This window comes from Pleurodeles waltl, chromosome 4_1 (assembly GCF_031143425.1).
Source record: "Pleurodeles waltl isolate 20211129_DDA chromosome 4_1, aPleWal1.hap1.20221129, whole genome shotgun sequence".
Classification (NCBI taxonomy): domain Eukaryota; kingdom Metazoa; phylum Chordata; class Amphibia; order Caudata; family Salamandridae; genus Pleurodeles; species Pleurodeles waltl.
In genome coordinates, this window is record NC_090442.1 from 192,545,518 (window position 1) to 192,564,199 (window position 18,682).

General features: G+C 47.2%; 1 protein-coding gene across 1 annotated transcript in view; it reads left to right on the forward strand.

The window, feature by feature from the left end:
* Positions 1-18,682, forward strand: part of LOC138288494 (adenosine deaminase 2-like) — a 341,185-nt gene that overhangs the window by 247,890 nt on the left and 74,613 nt on the right. Inside the window, exon 7 of the mRNA XM_069230046.1 lies at positions 6,102-6,259. Coding sequence (XP_069086147.1) covers positions 6,102-6,259 — 158 coding nt within the window. The remainder of the gene's footprint in view (positions 1-6,101; positions 6,260-18,682) is intronic.

Sequence of the window (18,682 nt, forward strand, 5' to 3'; positions counted from 1 at the left end):
TGTTCGCAAGCGAGACCTAACAACTCACAGTGCACATGTGCTGCTGTCGGTAGACAAGAACTAAAAAGGTCTAAACCAGCAGGGTTCTCAAGTATGTGTATGCGAGACTAGGGCAGGAAGAGTCTTTCAGCCCATCCTAGCTCCAATGAATCATAGAAACTTACCCTATTTGGCATTCTTACCTCTTGTAGTAGGACTGTAGAATTGCGCATCTCTGTATATTTATATGCTGAGCATTCACACGCATCTGTACAACACGGGAGTGCTCTTGTTATAATTTTATGTTCGTTCCACGTCCTGGAGTGGAACAGTGGCTGCATGGCTTTGAGCAACTCAACAGTTGCTAGGAGACCTGGCAGGCACCGGACACTCCTGGTTGTGGGTGTCGTCATCGTAAAGAATAAACTAATAGAAATATATATCTGCCTATTCGCTGGGTCTCCTGATGTCTGAGGTCTTCTGATGACTTCAGTTGCTTTGCCAGTGGTTTCTACAAGTTGTGAGTAGCCGCCTAACTACTGCTGCATGTTGTAGTTCCCTTGGAGTTGAGTTTTTACGAGCATCAACTTGCGAGTATGTACGCCTTTTTCAGCACCACTGAGCCAGCACACGTCTTCATATCATCGCGTGAGACAGTGCGTGCATGTGACAACACTTACTGCTATTCTGACACAGCGTCAACAAGCACATCCAAAAAGTGTACTGAAACAGGCTAATAATGTGCGTGGTACCGTCATTACGCACACAAGTGTTATGTGCTCTACTCAGTGTAGAAAACACACACAACCACATTGAGGTGGCCATCTTTGTATAACACATTCCCGGCAACAGGCATGCCATGTATTATAGCCTGTTGTCTATTGGCAACCACGTTGAGGCAGCTATTTTCGGGCATTGTAATCACAGCAACAGACACTCCATGCATTATCACCAGTTGACTGTCAGTGTATTTAAATTACTGGCGACAGGCACGCCTTCCATTTTCTACATTTCATTTGCAGTGACAACCACACCAGGTATTAATTACTGTATTTAGTGACACCCACAGTACAGCAATTCTTTTGCCTGTATTTACGGTGACAGGCACACCAATCATCTCCAAATCACAAGTAAGATTTTGGTTATACTAATCCAGTGCTTTTTTCACTTGGGTCCAAGCACATTTAAAGACAAATTACACGTTTTCTTTAGTATGGGTACAGCACAACACCTTGTGCAACCACCTCCATTTTTACAGCGACCAGGCAAACCTAGTATCAAATGGTGTTACCAGGCAAAGATATTTGATAATTACTTAGTAGCCATTGATTCAGTTACATTTTCTCCGGAACGTAAAGTAGCAATTTTATATGGCTGTGTGGGCCTGGCTGAACAACAGGTTTTTGAAAATCTACCACTCATTGCCCCACCACAAGGAAGTGCTGATGATGGTGAGAATTGGGATTATTACAAAGAAGCAATAGTGTGCATGGGTAAGCAATACGCGGGAGAAGCAAGCATGATGCTTTGAAGACACAATTTCTTCAAGAGGAGGCAATCTGCAGATGAAAGTGTGGAAGAGTACATTTCAGCATTGAGGGTCCTAGCAGTTACCTGTGAATTTGAAGCACATACTAACATATACGTTCAAGATCAACTTGTTTTTGCCTGCTTTTAAAAAAATACAGGAAAGATTATTTAGTTGTAGGAATCCCACTTTAGCTGAGACTATAGACATAGCAAAGAGCATTGAAAGTTTGATGATTTCGACAAAAGCAATTCATACTGAGCACTCAATTAATGCTTTGAATGTTGCTGAGGAAAATATGGCAGACAATATTTGTGCAATGAATGTGAACAAAGTGGGAAAATAACCATAAAAGAAAAGTAACACATTTTGCTTTAGATACAGGTCAAAAATGTATATGAGTGATAATCCCAGTTGCCCTGCCATTGGAAAGAGATGTTCGCTTTGTAAAAAAAAAATGGTTATCTCCAGGCAGTCTGCAAATCAGTGAGAAAATACACAAGTATTAATAGTGTGGAGGTGTCAGATCCTGTAGCAATAGACACAGAACGACTTCATAATGCCATATTGACAATTGAATGTAATGCTGGAGGTGAATCTTACAATGTGAAGGGTCCATGGGGCACTACAAAGATTGGTGACAGTGAAATGCCTATTATGGCTGACTCAGGGTCACCAATTACCATTTTGTCAGAAGTCATATTCTTTGACAAATGGGGTAGCAAAGTCAAGTTAGAACTGACAGATGTGCACCCCAAAGCATTTGGCGAGTTTGACATATACATGCTAGGGTACTTCCTATCCTGATAAGAATGTTTAACTAGATGCATTGTCACTAAAGTGTATGTAGCCATCAATGGTTGGAGTATTATAGGTTGGCAAGATGTAGCCAAGATGGGTATATATTTGGCTCCTGGATCTCCTAATCCGATAGTTTTAGGTTACATTCCTTCAAATTATTTAGAAGATAATTCTAAAGGTAATCTTCATGTGGAGTACGTTGATGAAGACTCACAAATATGAGGTGTAGAAAACATGTTGAAACAATTTCCAAATGCATTCTCAGACAAGCTTGGCACAGTCAAAGGCTTTGAGCACAGGGTTTACCTCGAATCTGATGCTTAACCAATTTTTCACAAAGTACGTCCACTTCTGCAGAGTGCTAGAGATTAACTCAAATCTACACTCAAAAATGTGTGCGTCAAAGGAGTCAGAGCACCGTGTGACTCCTCGGAATGGGTGTCTCCCATTGTTGCGGCGAGGAAAAAATCTGGGGAGGTCAGACTAAGTGCAGATTCGCGTTTATTAAATAAAAGTATCCTAGTCAATTGGCACCCTCTTCAAAAGATACAAGAATTGCTTTCCAAATTGGGGGTAGGGGCCCAAACATTTTTCCATCATGGACTTGCTTTTGGCATGTCACCAAATTCCCCTCACAGCAGAATCGCAAGAATTCACTACATTTGTTACCCCATTTGGAGTATTTAGGTACCTCAAATTACCCTTTGGTCTAGCTTCAGCAGCTAGCGTCTTTCAAAAACTCATGGACAATCTGTTGGAGGCCATTCCAGGGGCCCAAGCCTATCAAGATGACATTTTGGTTTTTGATAATGATTGGGAAACCCACAATGTGGCCCTGCACAAAGTGTTAGCCAAATCAGGCATGACAATAAGAAAAGAGAATTGCAAATTTGGCACACAACAAATTGAGTATTTAGGTTACATGATCACACCAAAAGGTAGCAAACCCAAGTTATCCTTGGTCAGGGCTATCCGCGAAGTGAATCCTCCAAAAGATAGAGATGCTCTTCAGGCTTTTTTAGGCTTGGCAGAGTGTTATGCCTGATTCATACGCAGATACGCATAACCTGTAGAACCACTACGAGCCTTGGTAAGAAAAGATGCTAAGTTTATATGGACAAGTGAGTTGTCCCAGATCTTTGAAAAAGTTAAAGATATGATTTTGGAAGCTTCTGCACTGCATCCATTTCAAAATGACTGCAAGTGTTTTATCACTGTTGCTGTGAGCCTGACAGGTTTAGGAGCAGCCCTGGTAAAATGGGTGTCAGGCAAAGAGCATACTATAGCTTTCGCATCCAGAATGTTAAGAACAGCAGAAACACACTACAGTACAATAGAACGTGAAGCCCTTACATGCGTGTGGGCGATCAACACATTCAGAACCTCTATTTGGGGGCAAGAGTTTGAGGTTTTCACTGAGTGATAGTGGTTTGGGAAAAGCGTCAGCAAAACTAGTCTGTTTATTATCAAAACTACAAGAGTATAATTTCAGCATCAAACATTTGCCAGGAGGTAAAACCTTCAGGGCTGATTGTCTATCATGTATGCCATTAAGTGATGAACATGATATGGTTGATTTGGAAGACACTGAGGGCCTCATTATGACCCTGGCAGTCATGAGACTGCCAAGGCCGTGATGGAGATCGGACCGCCACCAAAGCAGTGGTCCGGCCTCCACATTATGACCGTGGCGGAGCTGCCACAGTCGGACTCGCCACGGTCGAACTGCGGCATGGGCAGTGCAGGTGCCCTCATGCACAGCCTTGTCGTGCCCGCCAAACTCGTAGTGAGGGCCTGAATGTGTGGTAGCTACAGTCGATGCCATGGAAGAATATGCTCCCATCACTGAACAAGCATGGTTGGAAGTATATACTGAGGATACTAAGCTTAAACAAGTTGAAGAATATTTAACAAACGTTGCCCGGAGGGAAGAAAGTTGTTGGGTGACTTGAACATTTTCTGTCAGGTGGCCTCTGAATTGTCAGTAGTTAACGACATGATTATGCATCATGATTTGTTCATTCCACCAGAAAGCTTAAATAAGGATATCATATTGGCAGCACACCAGGGACACATAGGAATCACCAAAACATGCAAACTTCTCAAATATTACTGGTGGCCTTCATTAGAGTTGCAGGTTGAATTGTTGATTAATGTATGCGCTGAATGTATTATATCTGATAAGAAATGGAAAATGATGAATAATCCACTTCACCCTGTTCCATTCCCGGAAAAACCATGGGACAAAGTTGGAATGGACTTCTCTAGTTTGTACGAAATTCTGCCAAGTAGCATCAGATATTTTATTCTGTTAATAGATTATCACTCTAAATTGTTATATCACAGTCTCTATGACGCCTCTAGTACAGGGAATGTCATCAAATTTTTAGAACGCTTATTTGCCGTTGAAGGATCACCACAAACAATTGTTACAGATAATGAAACATACTTCTTGTCACATAGAATGTGAACATTCCTTAAAAGGAATGATGTGAAACATGTCAAAGTTGCACTGTACTCCCCAAATTCGAATAGTCTATTTGAGAGAGTGAATAGAATAGTGAAGGAAGGTATTCAAACAGTAATTTAATCAAGGCATGATGTTCAAGAACATGTTTAAAACTAAATTATGGAATTATAACTTTGCACCACACAGTAGCACTGGTGTTTCCCCTTTTACTCTAGTGAGAGGGAGAGAGGAACACCCAAGTCTGTTTCCAGAGTGGTTGAAGAACAAAGACATATGCAGGGATAGAGAACCGAGGTGTTATATAGGGCGATTACAATGCAAGAGAAATGTGATGATGGGAAGAGTTTCAAAAATATAGATTTGCAAAATGGTGACTGGGTGTTAATAAATCCCAGGAGAGTGCAGAAAGGTGCGTTGAAGTTTTCCTCTCTGGTACAAGTTACAAGAGTGAGCAAAGGGTCTGCTCTTCTTGGTGGAATAAAAAATGTCTTGTACGCCTTTCTAATGCACAGGCATCTTCCATGAGGCAACTTTTGGAAGAAGCAATGGATCACTGTGATTGGTGTAATTGGTTGCAGGAGCCACAGGAAAGATCTTCCTCCTCTCAAGAGTCTTCCTCTTCTCAGGATGACCATTGTTTAGATTTTGACACTAGTAAAACCTATGAATGTAGTGGAGCATGAAACTGCTGACACCAAGGTCATGAAGAAAGAGGGGCTTCATCTGGGAAAAGCACTTTTCAGATTTGACAGGATTATGTATTATCTTAGAGGCTTGGACTTTGTGCATGGTCTTATATGTACTTGACAATTTGTAAAGTTTTATTATTTAACATGAATGTATATCATTATTTCGTCATACTTGTGGTGGTTTTAAAAAAAAGGATAATGTAGTAGGATTGTAAAACTGAGCATCTCAGTGTATTCATATGTTGAACATTATCGCGCATCTGTACAGCACAAGGGTCTCTTGTTATAGTTCAATGTTAGTTCCACGCTCGGGAGTGGAATGGTGGCTGCGTGGCTTTGCGCAACTGGGAGACCTCACAGGAGCCCTGGTTGCGGGTGTCGCCATCGTAAAGAATAAACTGACCCAAACGTATATCTGCCTCTTCCTACTTACTTCACCTTTTTGCCTTGTTTCTCTTCATTTCCATTTTTCACGTCTCTTTCCACTTCCTCTCTCCAAATCTTCCTAATTTTGGTTCAGTACCTCCAACCTCCCATTCTTTGTCTAAATTTCCTTCCACTGTTCCTCTCATTTTTCTTTAATTTCTTATTTGTTAAGCTTTTCCATTTTATTTCTTTCAATTCTTTTCCACAGACTGGCTAGGCACAGGAACCGATGAGGATGTCCTTGATGCAATACTGCTGAACACCTCCCGCATAGGCCACGGTTTCACCATCTTAAACCATCCAGTAGCTTGGGAACTCTCCAGGAAGATGGATATCCCCTTAGAAATCTGTCCAGTCTCCAACCAGGTAGGTCCGGGTTAAGCGAAGGGGGAATGAAATGGAGAAAGTGGACAATGAGCTTGATGGACTGATGAGTGCAGGAGACCTAGAGGGTAAAATTATTGTGTTCGTAAGCCCAGGTGATGCACTGAATGTCTGCTACTCAGCGTAACATAACGTTGACTTGAACTGAACATGTTTATCTCCTTGTGAGGTTGCTTGGCTGGCATTTTACCAGCACTAAGGTACTTCCCAATTCAAGGTCTGTGCCAGTTATGATTACATATTCGCTCTATATCAGCCATTTTTTGCCTTACTAGAGTTGCCTTCTCTGAAATCACATGGAATGCCTATTTGCAGTAATTGTCTGACCCTGCAAGGCTCTATGTGTCACAAACTGCAGGACAACAACTAGGAACAGCTTAAGATCAGCAAGTAGTGAAGATCACAGGCGTACTGTGGAGTATTTTATGCGAAATGTACAATGTTTAGCATGGCATTACTTGTAATGGTGTAGTATTCCACAGGATAATTGTATTCATACCTTTGTCCATTACGGACATCATTATCATTTGAAGAGCTTTATGATGTGCATTTTTGCTGGAACTCAATGTTTTAGGAGTGATGCATATTCCCCCGTGCTGTGGGAGAGCAGCAGGTGGGGACTGGGCTGCACATATGAGGGCGGCAGGTGGGCTGCACATATGCCTCTGCCTGCCCCAGGGTGCTAATGTTTTTACTGGATACATTTCCTCACCTGGTAAAATAGGGCCTGAAATTCTAGTAGGAATAATGGACCACTTGGAATCAGCCTTCCCATGGTCACCGCTCCACCCAGCTCTAAGCGGCCCATTCATTTTAATTTAGGGAAAAGCAGTACTGGGATTTCAATGTGCTTGTGTTATTATGGCTCTGTTGAACTACTAAATGGCACTTATCTGCCGGTTAGTTAGGGTGTCTCAGACCCTCACTGACTAAGTAACTATGTTCTCAGGTGGTTCTGAGGAATTTAAATACGCGCACTTAATTTCAAGACATGCATAAGGGAGGGAGTAGACGAAGAAAGTAGGGGTGCAAGAATATATCTTTAAAATATGACGCATATACCACATTTTAAAGAATTTGATGTTAAATTGTGCATGTTTGACTGAGTTGCAGTCACTTTGGAATAATAATGGCTGACCTGCCCCATCCTTTAAGAAATAGGTGACAATGGTGTGTTCCATGTGGAAGAATCAAGGACTGGTTATGTCTGAGAGAATGTGTCTCCAGAGGACCAGGTGCCACCTTGTAAGTAATAACAAAGCAGTGCCTGGTATATAAAGGGCAGTGCCAGTAGATGAGCATGCAAATGGACCCGAAGTTCACGAATACAAGACAAAATATTATTTTTCAGTGTTCATGTTACACCCCTTCAACTCGGTAACTCTGTCACAAATGAACCTTGCCTCAGCCATACTGTCCTCCTGATTTAGATGCTTTTAGTACAATTAAAGGGTATTGTTTTAGTTGTTCATTGGATCTAGGCCTGTGCTGTTTGTAATACTTAACAATGAGCAGAGTTAAAATACCCGCCAGATGAGCGCCCACCTTGATACTGACGGACACATATAGGATGCTGTGTATTATTATTGTATATGAGTTGCCTCTATATAATCGAGCAACTGCTACAGTTGCATTTAATTATGAAATCCTTTGTCAAAATGCCATTTTGTACTCCTGTCCAGTCAGTTTTCATTTACAATGTATTTTGTTTGTATGTCAATAAAATTGATAAATATTTTGTTTTTTAAAACAATGAGCAAAGCTCTGAATGATCATTTGGTGTGCCAACAGCAGACTTCTGGACATGTCTGTTTTATCAATAATAGAATATTGAGGGAGTCCAGATGTTAACGGAGAGCAGGGTACTTTTCAATAATAGAGATCTAACTAAGGGCGTGATTTGGAGTTTGGCGGACAGGGTACTCCATCACAAACGTGACTGGCATCTTGTCCGCCATACTACACGTCCCATATGATACAATAGAATTGTAATACGGTGGACGGGATATCGGTTGTGTTAGTGACAGAGTAGCCCCACCCACCAAACTCTAAATCAGGCGTAAGCCTTGATATTTGAAAAACAGAGCTCTTAGTGAGTGTTGATATCAGTACCTAATTTGTAAAAAAATAAGTGTCGGCCCTTGCCAGGAGGCCACTGCAGCTTGCCCCACTTTTTGCCTCTGCCAGCACTGCCAATGACAGTACCAACAGGACTACTAAGCACTGCACTCCTCCAAGTGTAACAATTCAGACTATTCCAGGCCCCCAAAACTATAAGAATGGGTTGGGAGGTTGGTATTAGTCATTTTAAGATCTATTGAATTAACAAACATCTGTTCTAGTGTTTATCTCTAAATTGGACAAACGGCGCCACCGTGTGTCAGACCATCAAGTAGCGATGTTCACAATTAAGTGCCGGTTCCGTGCAGTGGAAAATCCCCGGCTCAAATTAAGCACTGGTTGATATTCTCTGGAGCAGAGTTTTGCATACCTTTGGGAATTTGCAGGAGAACCATTAGGTTGTCTTTATAGTTTCAAGGACAGATCTATGAATGGATCTTTATAAAAGTAAAGCAATTATTCTATAGAAGAAGCACATTATTTTTTCAGCAGATTGACTATTTTAGGTGGGCCGAACTGTATTAAATAAACAGGACAAACCAAAAAAAAAAGCACATTACTCGAACATCCTCATGAATATAACAATGCTCAGTATTGGTGGAAATGATTTTAGGTAACAAGAACGAAATGTTGAGACTAATACATTTAGGGGGTCAATACAACCCTGGCGGACGGTGTTAAAGCTGCAGAAATACCGCAAACAGGCCGGCGGACAAAAAAAGGGAATTATGACCGTGGCGGAAACCGCCAACAAAGACAGCCACTTTAACACTCCGACCGCCACGGCGGTACAGACAAGCAGCACGGCGGTCACCGCCAGCAGACAGGCGGAAGACAAAGTACCGCCCACAGTATTACAACCCGCCAATCCGCCACCTTTTCCGGGGCGGATTCACCGTGGATAAAAACACGGCAGAAACAGCTTTTGCTATGGGAAAACGCTCACCTGAACACATCCCACGAGGAACGAGGACTCCATGGAGCCGGAACTCCAAATACTCCCTGCCCTTGTGTTCCTGCTCCTCTACGACCAACAGCTATGTAGGCGCAGAAGACAACGGTGAGTACTGCACCTACGACACGGGGAGGGTGGAGGCAAAAGTTAGGGGGACACCCACCAAACACCCCCACCCTTGCATATTACAACATACACACCAATGCATTCACAAAAATCACAGTAACAACCCACAATCCCCCCGGAAGAATGAAAAGACAATGCGAAATTTGGTCAAACATTGTAATGTGGCAATATACATGTCATACAAAAATATACAGATATATATTTGAAAATCAGTCATAATTATATACAATACGAGAAGTAGTGCAGATATGTACATAACAATGTCTGTGCACCAACAGTCCAAAAATGCATGGGCGAGGCCCACAAAGGATACCTGACCACAATCGGAGAGAACACTGCCGGGGCATCAGATAGAAATACTACAGGCACCTCAGGGGGAAGGGAAGGGGGGGCACCTCAGCCGGATGACTGCAAAGCCAGATCCACGACGGGGCTCCATGCCCATTGATGTATCCTGGGGAGTGCAGAGCCACAGTCTCTCAAGTCTCTACAGTGGGTGGTTGGCCCACTGTGCTATCCTGGGGAGTGCAAAGCCACAGTGTCTCAAGTAGATGCAGGTCTCCACTGGTACTGGGGGGGACTGGTGCCCAGACTGGATGAGTCTCCCCGTGAAAGTTCCTGTCCTGTCACTGTCCCAGCTGCACATGGGATAAGGATGCCTGATGTGGCGGTCCATTCATTCCTACCTGGTGCATGCCCTGTTCAGCGGTGTTTTGCAATGGCGGTTCAGGACTGTTCAGCGGTGCTTTGCCATGGCGGTCTTTGCCCTGTTCAGCGGTGCTTTGCCATGGCGGTTCTGATATGGACATTGGTGTGTGGCATGACGTTCTCTACACTGGGCATTGGTGTGTGGCATGACGTTCCATCATTGGCCAGCGGGGCTGTGGCAGCCGGGGCCCTCCAGGGCACTGACTCCGGCGGTGTCGGTGGTCTCCTGACCAGTGACGATACTTGTGCCCTCCTGGGCTGTGACTCTGGCAGTGGTCTCTGGACCAGTGACGATACTTGTGCCCTCCTGGGCTGTGACTCTGGTGGTGGTCTCTGGACTAGTGACAATACTAGGGCCCTCCTGGGCTGTGACTCTGACGGTGGTCTTTGGACCAGTGACGACGGTGCTGGCGGTTGTGTCTCGACCGCCAGAAATGATGGCGCACTTCTCCGCCGTGACACTCACAACAGGCTGGGCAGACTTCCTCTGGCCCTTCCCCACCTTTGGTGGAGTCACAGCTGACTCTCCAATCCCCTTGGAACCCATGTCAGTTGTTTTCCCACCAGGAGTCTTAACACGGTCCCGTCGTCCACTCTCCAGTTTTAGAGCCTTTACAGGGGGTGGGCTGCCAGTGCTTTGGCTCCGGGTCATACTGCCTGCCCTGGTGGCCGGTGCACTCCACAAACCTTGAACAGGCACCACTGGTATTGGAGGCTTTTTGGCTGAGGCGCTACGACGGGACTGATGAATTGGAGGGGGGGTGGGGGCAAAAAGGTCAACTTTACAGAGGGACAGTTTCTGACGAACACTGGGATGGGTAGCTGGAGGGGGTCTGGGAGTGGAGGAAGAGGAGGTGGTAGTAGGAGGTGTCACTTTAGCTGTTTTGGGTGCAGGTGCAGGTACTGGAGGCTGTTGTGAGGTGGATGGATGTTGGGTGAGTGATTGCCGGCGTTTGTGTACTTTGGGAGGGGGCGTCACAGACACACTGGGAGAGGACACAGGGGACGTGTAAATGGGAGTGGAGGTGGTGAGTGCAGGTGAGCGGCTTGTGGTGCTGGGTCTCCTTGTGCGATTCATGGTGCCTGTAGATGTGGTGCATGCAGGTGTGTGTGTAGACGACACTAGGAGGGAGGAGGGAGAAGAGGAGGAGGGGGACACAGTGGAGGCAGTGGATGTTGCTGTGTCTGTACGTGGGTGAGGCTTGCGTGAGTGCCTGTGGGTTGTGTGGTGCCTATGTTTGCTTGAGCTACTTGTGTGTGTTGACTTGTGTGCATGCTGGTCTGTAGGTGTGCTTGGGATGGGCTGAGATTGGGTCTGGGTGGAGGAAGTTGGAGGGGGGAGGCTAGACACAGGGACAATGGCTGCCATCAGTGCTGAGGCCAGAGATTGCAGGGTTCGCTGAAGGACAGCCTGACCAGAATGAATGCCCTCCAGGAATGCATTACCGTGTTGCAACTCTCGTTCTACACCCTGGATGGAATTCACAATGGTAGACTGCCCAACAGTGAGTGACCTGAGGAGGTCAATGGCCTCCTCACTGAGGGCAGCAGGGGTGACTGGGGAAGGGCCTGAGGTGCCTGGGGCGAAGGTGATGCCCACCCTCCTGGGTGAGCGGGCACGGGGCGAACTCTGAGGGGCTGCTGGGAGGGCGGTGCTGGTAGGGGAGGTGGCGGCTGTACCTGTAGAGGTGGGGGGCACAGATGGTGCCGCCACCACAAGAGGAGCCCCCATCGGCGAACGAGTCTGTGTCGCTGCTTGGTGATCCGGTGGCTGACGTGAAGCTCCCCTCGCCCTCCGTCCCACTGGTGCATTCAGAGTCCGTGGTGTGGCCCTCCATGGCCATGTGGGATGCAGCTCCCTCGTGCTCCGGTGCCACCGTTCCTCCGCCTGTTAATGCTGATGTACAAAAGGACAGGGAGAGCAGAAAAAGGGGGGGAGACACAAGAAAGAGAGTTTTAGTGCATGGATTACCGCCACCGTTGGCGGACAAGACAGAAGCAGCAGCCCCCTGCATTACGCCGTGCTCCTGCCCTCTGCACATGCAATTTCTGGGATATGGCCTACATGGCTATGGTGGACATCTGCGCACATGGATGCCACAGGGACAACTGTACCTTGACTTGGCACTCTGCTGAGGTGGGGTAGAGTGCCACATGGCCTACATTACGGAAGGTCCTTGCCTACCTAACTCGCCCTGGCCCAGGGACACCCACAGCCCACCTCCCCCACCCAGACACCTCCACTGCAGACAAAGTCAGCAGAATGAGGTTGTACTCACCCCCTTGTGTCTGCTGTGATGCCCTCCAGCGCCCATCCAACTCCGGGTAGGCCTCCGCCAGGATCCGGAACATCAGGGGGGTCATGGTGCGACGGGCACCCTTCCCACATTGGGAGGCCATCCCCAGCTGAGCCTCTGCCGTCTTCTTGCTGCAGCGGTGAATGTCCTCCCATCTCTTACGGCAGTGGGTGCCCCGTCTCTGGTGGGCCCCCAGGGTCTGGACCTCCTTGGCGATGGCACGCCAAATGTCTCTCTTCTGGTGGGCGCTGACCTACATGACATGCACAAGGGAAGAGGAACAGTCATTACCAACTGCACCGTCGTTGTGAGTGGCCCCCTCCCTACTCTGGCCATGTGGCCCATTCATTCCCATGCATTGTTGTTCTTTGAACTCTGCCCCCTTCCCTCTTCCAACCAGCCCTCACCACCCAGGCATAGGCCATACAACGTGCTCCCTGTGTACTAACCTGTTGGTCTGGAGGACCGTAGAGTAGCGTGTACTGGGGGAGGACCCCGTCTACCAGTTTCTCCAACTCCTGTGCAGTGAAGGAAGGGGCCCTTTCCCCAGACGCAGCAGCCATCGTCGCTTCCAGACCGAGGTCACAGCAGCACTTGCAGTGTAGGTCCTCTCCTGTCAAAGGTCAGGTATCTAGTGATTGAACAGATAGAAAATGGCGGTGACGTCCGCGGTGGTGATGTCCACGGCGGTGCGCATCATCACCGCCGGCGCACCTGTTCATTGGCTCCTGGGACCCATAGGGTCCAATGTTAATCAATGCAGCATTGTGCCGCGGTCTACGACTGCCTACCGCGACTGTGTGCCACGCCAGCGCAGTTACCCCACAATCCCATTGTCCCAGTTTAGAGGTCAGGCAGCCGCCATTTCAGAGGCCCACATGGCTTCATTTACTACTGCGTCACACATAGCTAGGCCTACACTCAACACACATACAGGAAGGGTTTTGGGAGTTGTGTAGTCTTGTGTGTAACTGTGGGTACATACCTGGAGGAATAATGACTGATTCTTCGCTGTTGTCCTTCGCAGGCACCATCAGCTGGGACATATGAGAAGATGGCGGAATCCTCCAGTGTACCGACCGCTGGTGGACCTGTTGACAATGGAAGAGAGACATGTCATCGTCACCTACCGGTTTGACCGTGCCACAATCCAAGAACTATGTACCCAGTTGGAGCCAGACCTGATGTCACCAATCCGCCATCCGACTGGAATCCCCCCTGACGTGCAGGTGCTGTCAGTGCTCCATTTCCTTATAAGTGGGTCTTTTCAGACAACAGTGGCCATGGCATCAGGGATGTCCCAGCCTATGTTTTCCAACATCTTGTCCAGAGTGTTGTCTGCCCTGCTGAAACACGTAAGGAGATACATCATTTTCCCTGAGGTGGGGGATTTGCCTACAGTGAAAGGTGACTTCTATGCCCTTGGACATATCCCCAACGTCATAGGTGCCTGTGACCGGGTCAGCCCGATCGTAAGCAAGGCACCAGCAGGACAAGAGTTGTTTTCGCGTTCCCATGTTGCCATGGGAACGCTTTCACGGCGAGGCCGGCATTTCGAGGTTGCCTCGACAACCTCCGATGACGAGGGCACAGCGGATTGGCCAGCGGGAGGCCAAAGGCCAGGGATTCCCCAGAAGGAGGAGAGAGCGGCGAGCGAGGACGGGAGAGCGGCGAGCGAGGACGGAGGAGCGACGAGCAAGGACGAAGGAACGGCGAGTGAGGTGAAGGGCGGCGGCGGCGGCGGCGGTCGGAGAGGACAGCCACACAATCCGGAAGGCAACCCCGAGGACGGAGGGCAGTCCCACTGGCCGGGAACTTGTGGAGACGACGCCAGAGTGGTGCCGGAGCCCACGGGGACCAGACCAGACGACAGCGGGACCGGAGACCAACGAGAGGACCTCCACAGAGCCAGCCACGGCCCCGGAGGGTCGTGGCTCTGGAAGGTACGGTCCTTGTGGACAACCAGAGGGGCACCTTAAAGAGAGACAAGCTGGGGAAGGGAGGGAGGCGGGGTGAGGGGAGGACAGGGAGGGAGTCAGAGGGCACCAAAAAAGGGGGGGCACATAACGAGCACCAAAAATAAGTACGGTTAGGAGATAAGGCAATAGAGTCACAGCCCACAGTCCTCACTGGCACTCCCCTTCCTGAACCCATTCCCCAGTATTGCAGCTAAGTAAAAGGACGTATGTAACGGTCTTCATTCCACTCACCATCGGTATTTATCCTTTTTTCCCCTGTATGCTGCCCGGGATCATGAGGAAGATCCAAATCGCCACCTAAAAGGAAAAGAGGAAGAGAAGCACGCTAGGAAGACGAAGCTCACCACCCAAAGAAGCAATAGTCTCTAAACCCCTTTACCTAATCCTATACATCCTTTATTTGAAATAACAAATAAATACTTACCTTAATAACCCAAGCTGCCTCTACTGAGTGTCTGTACTGTTGGGACTACTACAGTGGTGTCAGAAGTGGGATTTTTTTTAAACCCCTCCTCTTGGCAGTCCAAACAGTATACACAATGAGTGAAAGCCCGTCCTTAGAGACCATGGTCAAGCAGCTAGCGGAGGGGCAAAGACACTTACAGCTGGTATGGGAAGCCCAACAGCGAGAAGCTAAAGAGGATCGGGAGGCTCTGCAATCTGCTCTGAAGAGTCAGGCGACCATACTGGCTAATAATCAGCTAGTCCATGAAAGCGCGATGAAAAAACTAACTGAGACTATTGCCGCGAGTAAGGTACATCCGAACGTACCTAGTTCGGTAATACAGAAATATCAGGAGGGAGAGGATCCAGCGTCCTTTTTTACCAATTTTGAAAGAGTGGCTTCCTCCGCCCTGTGGCCGGAAGATAAGTGGGGACAGTACGTTGCTCCCTTGCTCACAGGTATCCTACAATCAGCGTATCAGGCCGCCAACCCGGGTGGTGATACCCCTTATCAAGACATAAAAACTAGTATACTGGAAAGGGTGGGCCACGATGCAGAATATTACCGAGTTAAATTTCGTAAAATCAAATGGGGAGTCAATGAAGATCCTAGAACCTTTTATTTTCGAGTGAAGGATTTGGCATTGAAGTGGTTAGGCCACGTAGGAAATAGTCGGGAGGAGGTTCTCAAGACCATCATACTAGAGCAATACCTAGACGGTCTGCCACCGTCTACAAAACACTGGATCAGGCAACACCCAAAAGTGGACACGGAGACGGCCATTGATCTCGCCTGTGCTTTTCATCGGTCTACCGATGTTAGGAACCCTCCGACACGAAACATCCTTAAACCGGTCCTTCCGAACCCAAAGACCTTGTTAAAAAGTCCACCCGACCACCTAGTACCACGAAGATTTCCGGAAGGCCCACCTACAATGGGACCCCAATGTTATAATTGTGGCGAATGGGGACACATCGCACGTATGTGTCCGCAAAAACAGGATACCGGGGAACCAATGGAGATAGGAATGACAAGACGGAGGGTACTATGTACAGGAAAGGGTGCTCTCAAATTTAAACTAATGATAACCGTTAATGGGAAAAGGGTGTATGCCCTGGTGGATTCTGGCTGTAGCCAATCGGTAATCAGAAAAGACGTGACGCATGACGACGCAGAAGAGAAACAATGGGTAACGATATGTTGTATACACGGAGACAAGGCCCAGTATCCTATAAAGATGCTTCCAATCGTGTGGGGACCCTATCAGGATTTCCTACCCGTAGGAATAATGCCCCAATTAATTGAGGAGTGTATCATTGGGACAGACTATATCCACTTCCAAGAGTTGTTGGACCACGTCAGAGATAACAAGGTAGTCAAAGATTGGTGGAGAGAGGCTCCTTTTGCAGAGAGTGGTATAGAGTGTCCAGCTGATCGTAGAAAATTGTCACGAAAGGAAAAACGACATGAGAGGGAGGAATATCGGAAGACTGCAGGTGAAAAATCTTGCGGAGAAATAGTGGCAGAACTTCAAGAAGCCCCTAGTAGTTTTAGTCAACAACAGAGAGAGGACCCCTCCCTTACCCACGCTTGGAGGTCAGCCGTACCAGAAGAGACCGAGGAGGTGGGTCCCTACTTTGTAGTACAAAAAAACTTATTGTATCGAGTAACTACCACACGGTTGGGTATACGTAAACACCAACTTCTAGTACCTACCGACTATCGGGATCATGTTCTTGCACTAGCACATAATCACCCAGGGGGAGGACACTTGGGGAGAGAAAAAACCGAAGAATATTTTCTCAGGAAATTTTACTGGCCTGGGGTATACGCCCACATACGAAGGTATTGCGCCCAATGTCCCCGATGTCAGTTAACCGAACCTGGTAGGCCTAGGAAGGCACCTCTTTTACCCCTTCCCATTATAGATATTCCCTTTAAAAGAATAGGGATGGACCTGGTCGGGCCCTTAATTCCTTCATCAAAAGGACACACCTACATCCTGGTCATTGTGGACTATGCCACACGATACCCAGAGGCTATTCCCCTGACGAGTATGACGACCAAGACAGTCGCCCAAGCCATGATTAATGTCTTCGCTCGACTTGGGTTTCCCCATGACATTCTTACAGACCAGGGTACCCCTTTTATGTCCACCCTAATGAAACAAGTGTGCAAAACGTTGGGGATAGCTCAGATCAGAACATCCGTTTACCATCCTCAAACAGACGGACTGGTAGAACGATATAACCGAACCATTAAAACGCTACTTAGAAAGATTATCAATGAGACAGGGAAAGATTGGGATCAAAAGTTGCCACTAGTTCTGTACGCCCTACGAACCCACGAACAAGCATCCACGGGGCATAGCCCATTTGAGTTGGTGTTTGGACGCCAACCTCGCTCCCTACTAGACATGGCGGTAGAAGCCTGGGAGGCTGAGGCGGAGGAAGGGGGGACTCCGTTATTAGAATATGCAAAAAAATTGAGAAAACACCTACACAGCTTATGGGCTGACATGCATGCAAACATGGAAGAGGCCCAACGAACTCAGAAACTCCAATATGACAAAGGAAGCAAACTACGGGTTTTCCAACCCGAAGACCAGGTCCTAATAATGAGGCCCACCTCCGAACACAAACTCCTCGCCAAATGGCAAGGACCATATCGCATTATCAAGGCAGTTTCCCCCGTCACCTACCTTATTGAAATATCCTCCCATCCGAGAAAAACACAAATATACCATGTAAACTTGCTAAAAAAAAGGGAAACACCCGAACAGCCTAACCAAACCATAGAAATGGGTCACTTCATGTGCCCCAAGAAGACACTAGATATCGAGTTCTACCCCACCACCCCATCCACGGAGGTTATTTTACCCTCGGTGAACGATACTTTATCTGAGGGGCAAAAACAACAAGCACGTACAATATTGAAACAGTGGAAACCGCTGTTTTCAGAGAAGCCAGGAAAAACTTCCCTAATCCACCACAACATACGAACAAATCCCGATACAATCACTAGAGAGCGTCCATATCGCATTCCAGAAGCTAGAAAACAAATAATTGAGGAAGAAATCAAAAAGATGTTATCCTTAGGAGTCATCGAACCCTCCAATAGTCCCTGGTGTTCACCGGTGGTCCTAGTACCAAAACCTGACGGTAGTGTCAGGTTTTGTATCGATTTCCGCAAACTTAACGCAAGCTCCCTCTTTGACACTTACCCCATCCCGAGAGTAGACGACGTTCTCGAAAAACTAGGAAGAGCAAAATACATGTCCACTATCGACTTAACAAAAGGATACTGGCAGATTCCCCTAGCCGCTCAGGATAAGGAGAAAACAGCCTTTTCCACCCAGTCAGGGTTGTATCAGTTCACCGTACTACCTTTTGGGCTTCACGGGGCACCCGCAACCTTTCAGAGGTTGATGGATAGGATTTTAAAACCCTTTCCTACATTCTCTGCCGCATACCTAGACGATGTAGTCGTTTTTAGCGAATCATGGGAAGAACATTTGGTACACATACAGAAAATATTCCACGCCCTCAAATCAGCCGGCTTAACAGCCAATCCCAAGAAATGTATCATAGGTAAGACAGACATCTCCTACCTGGGTTATCGGATTAATCAGGGTACCCTACAACCTCAAAACCCAAAAGTGGAGGCTATCTTGCATGCCCCTCTTCCACACACTAAAAAGGATTTACGTTCATTTTTAGGATTAGTGGGCTATTATCGACGTTTCATTCCGCATTATTCCTCCATAGCAGCCCC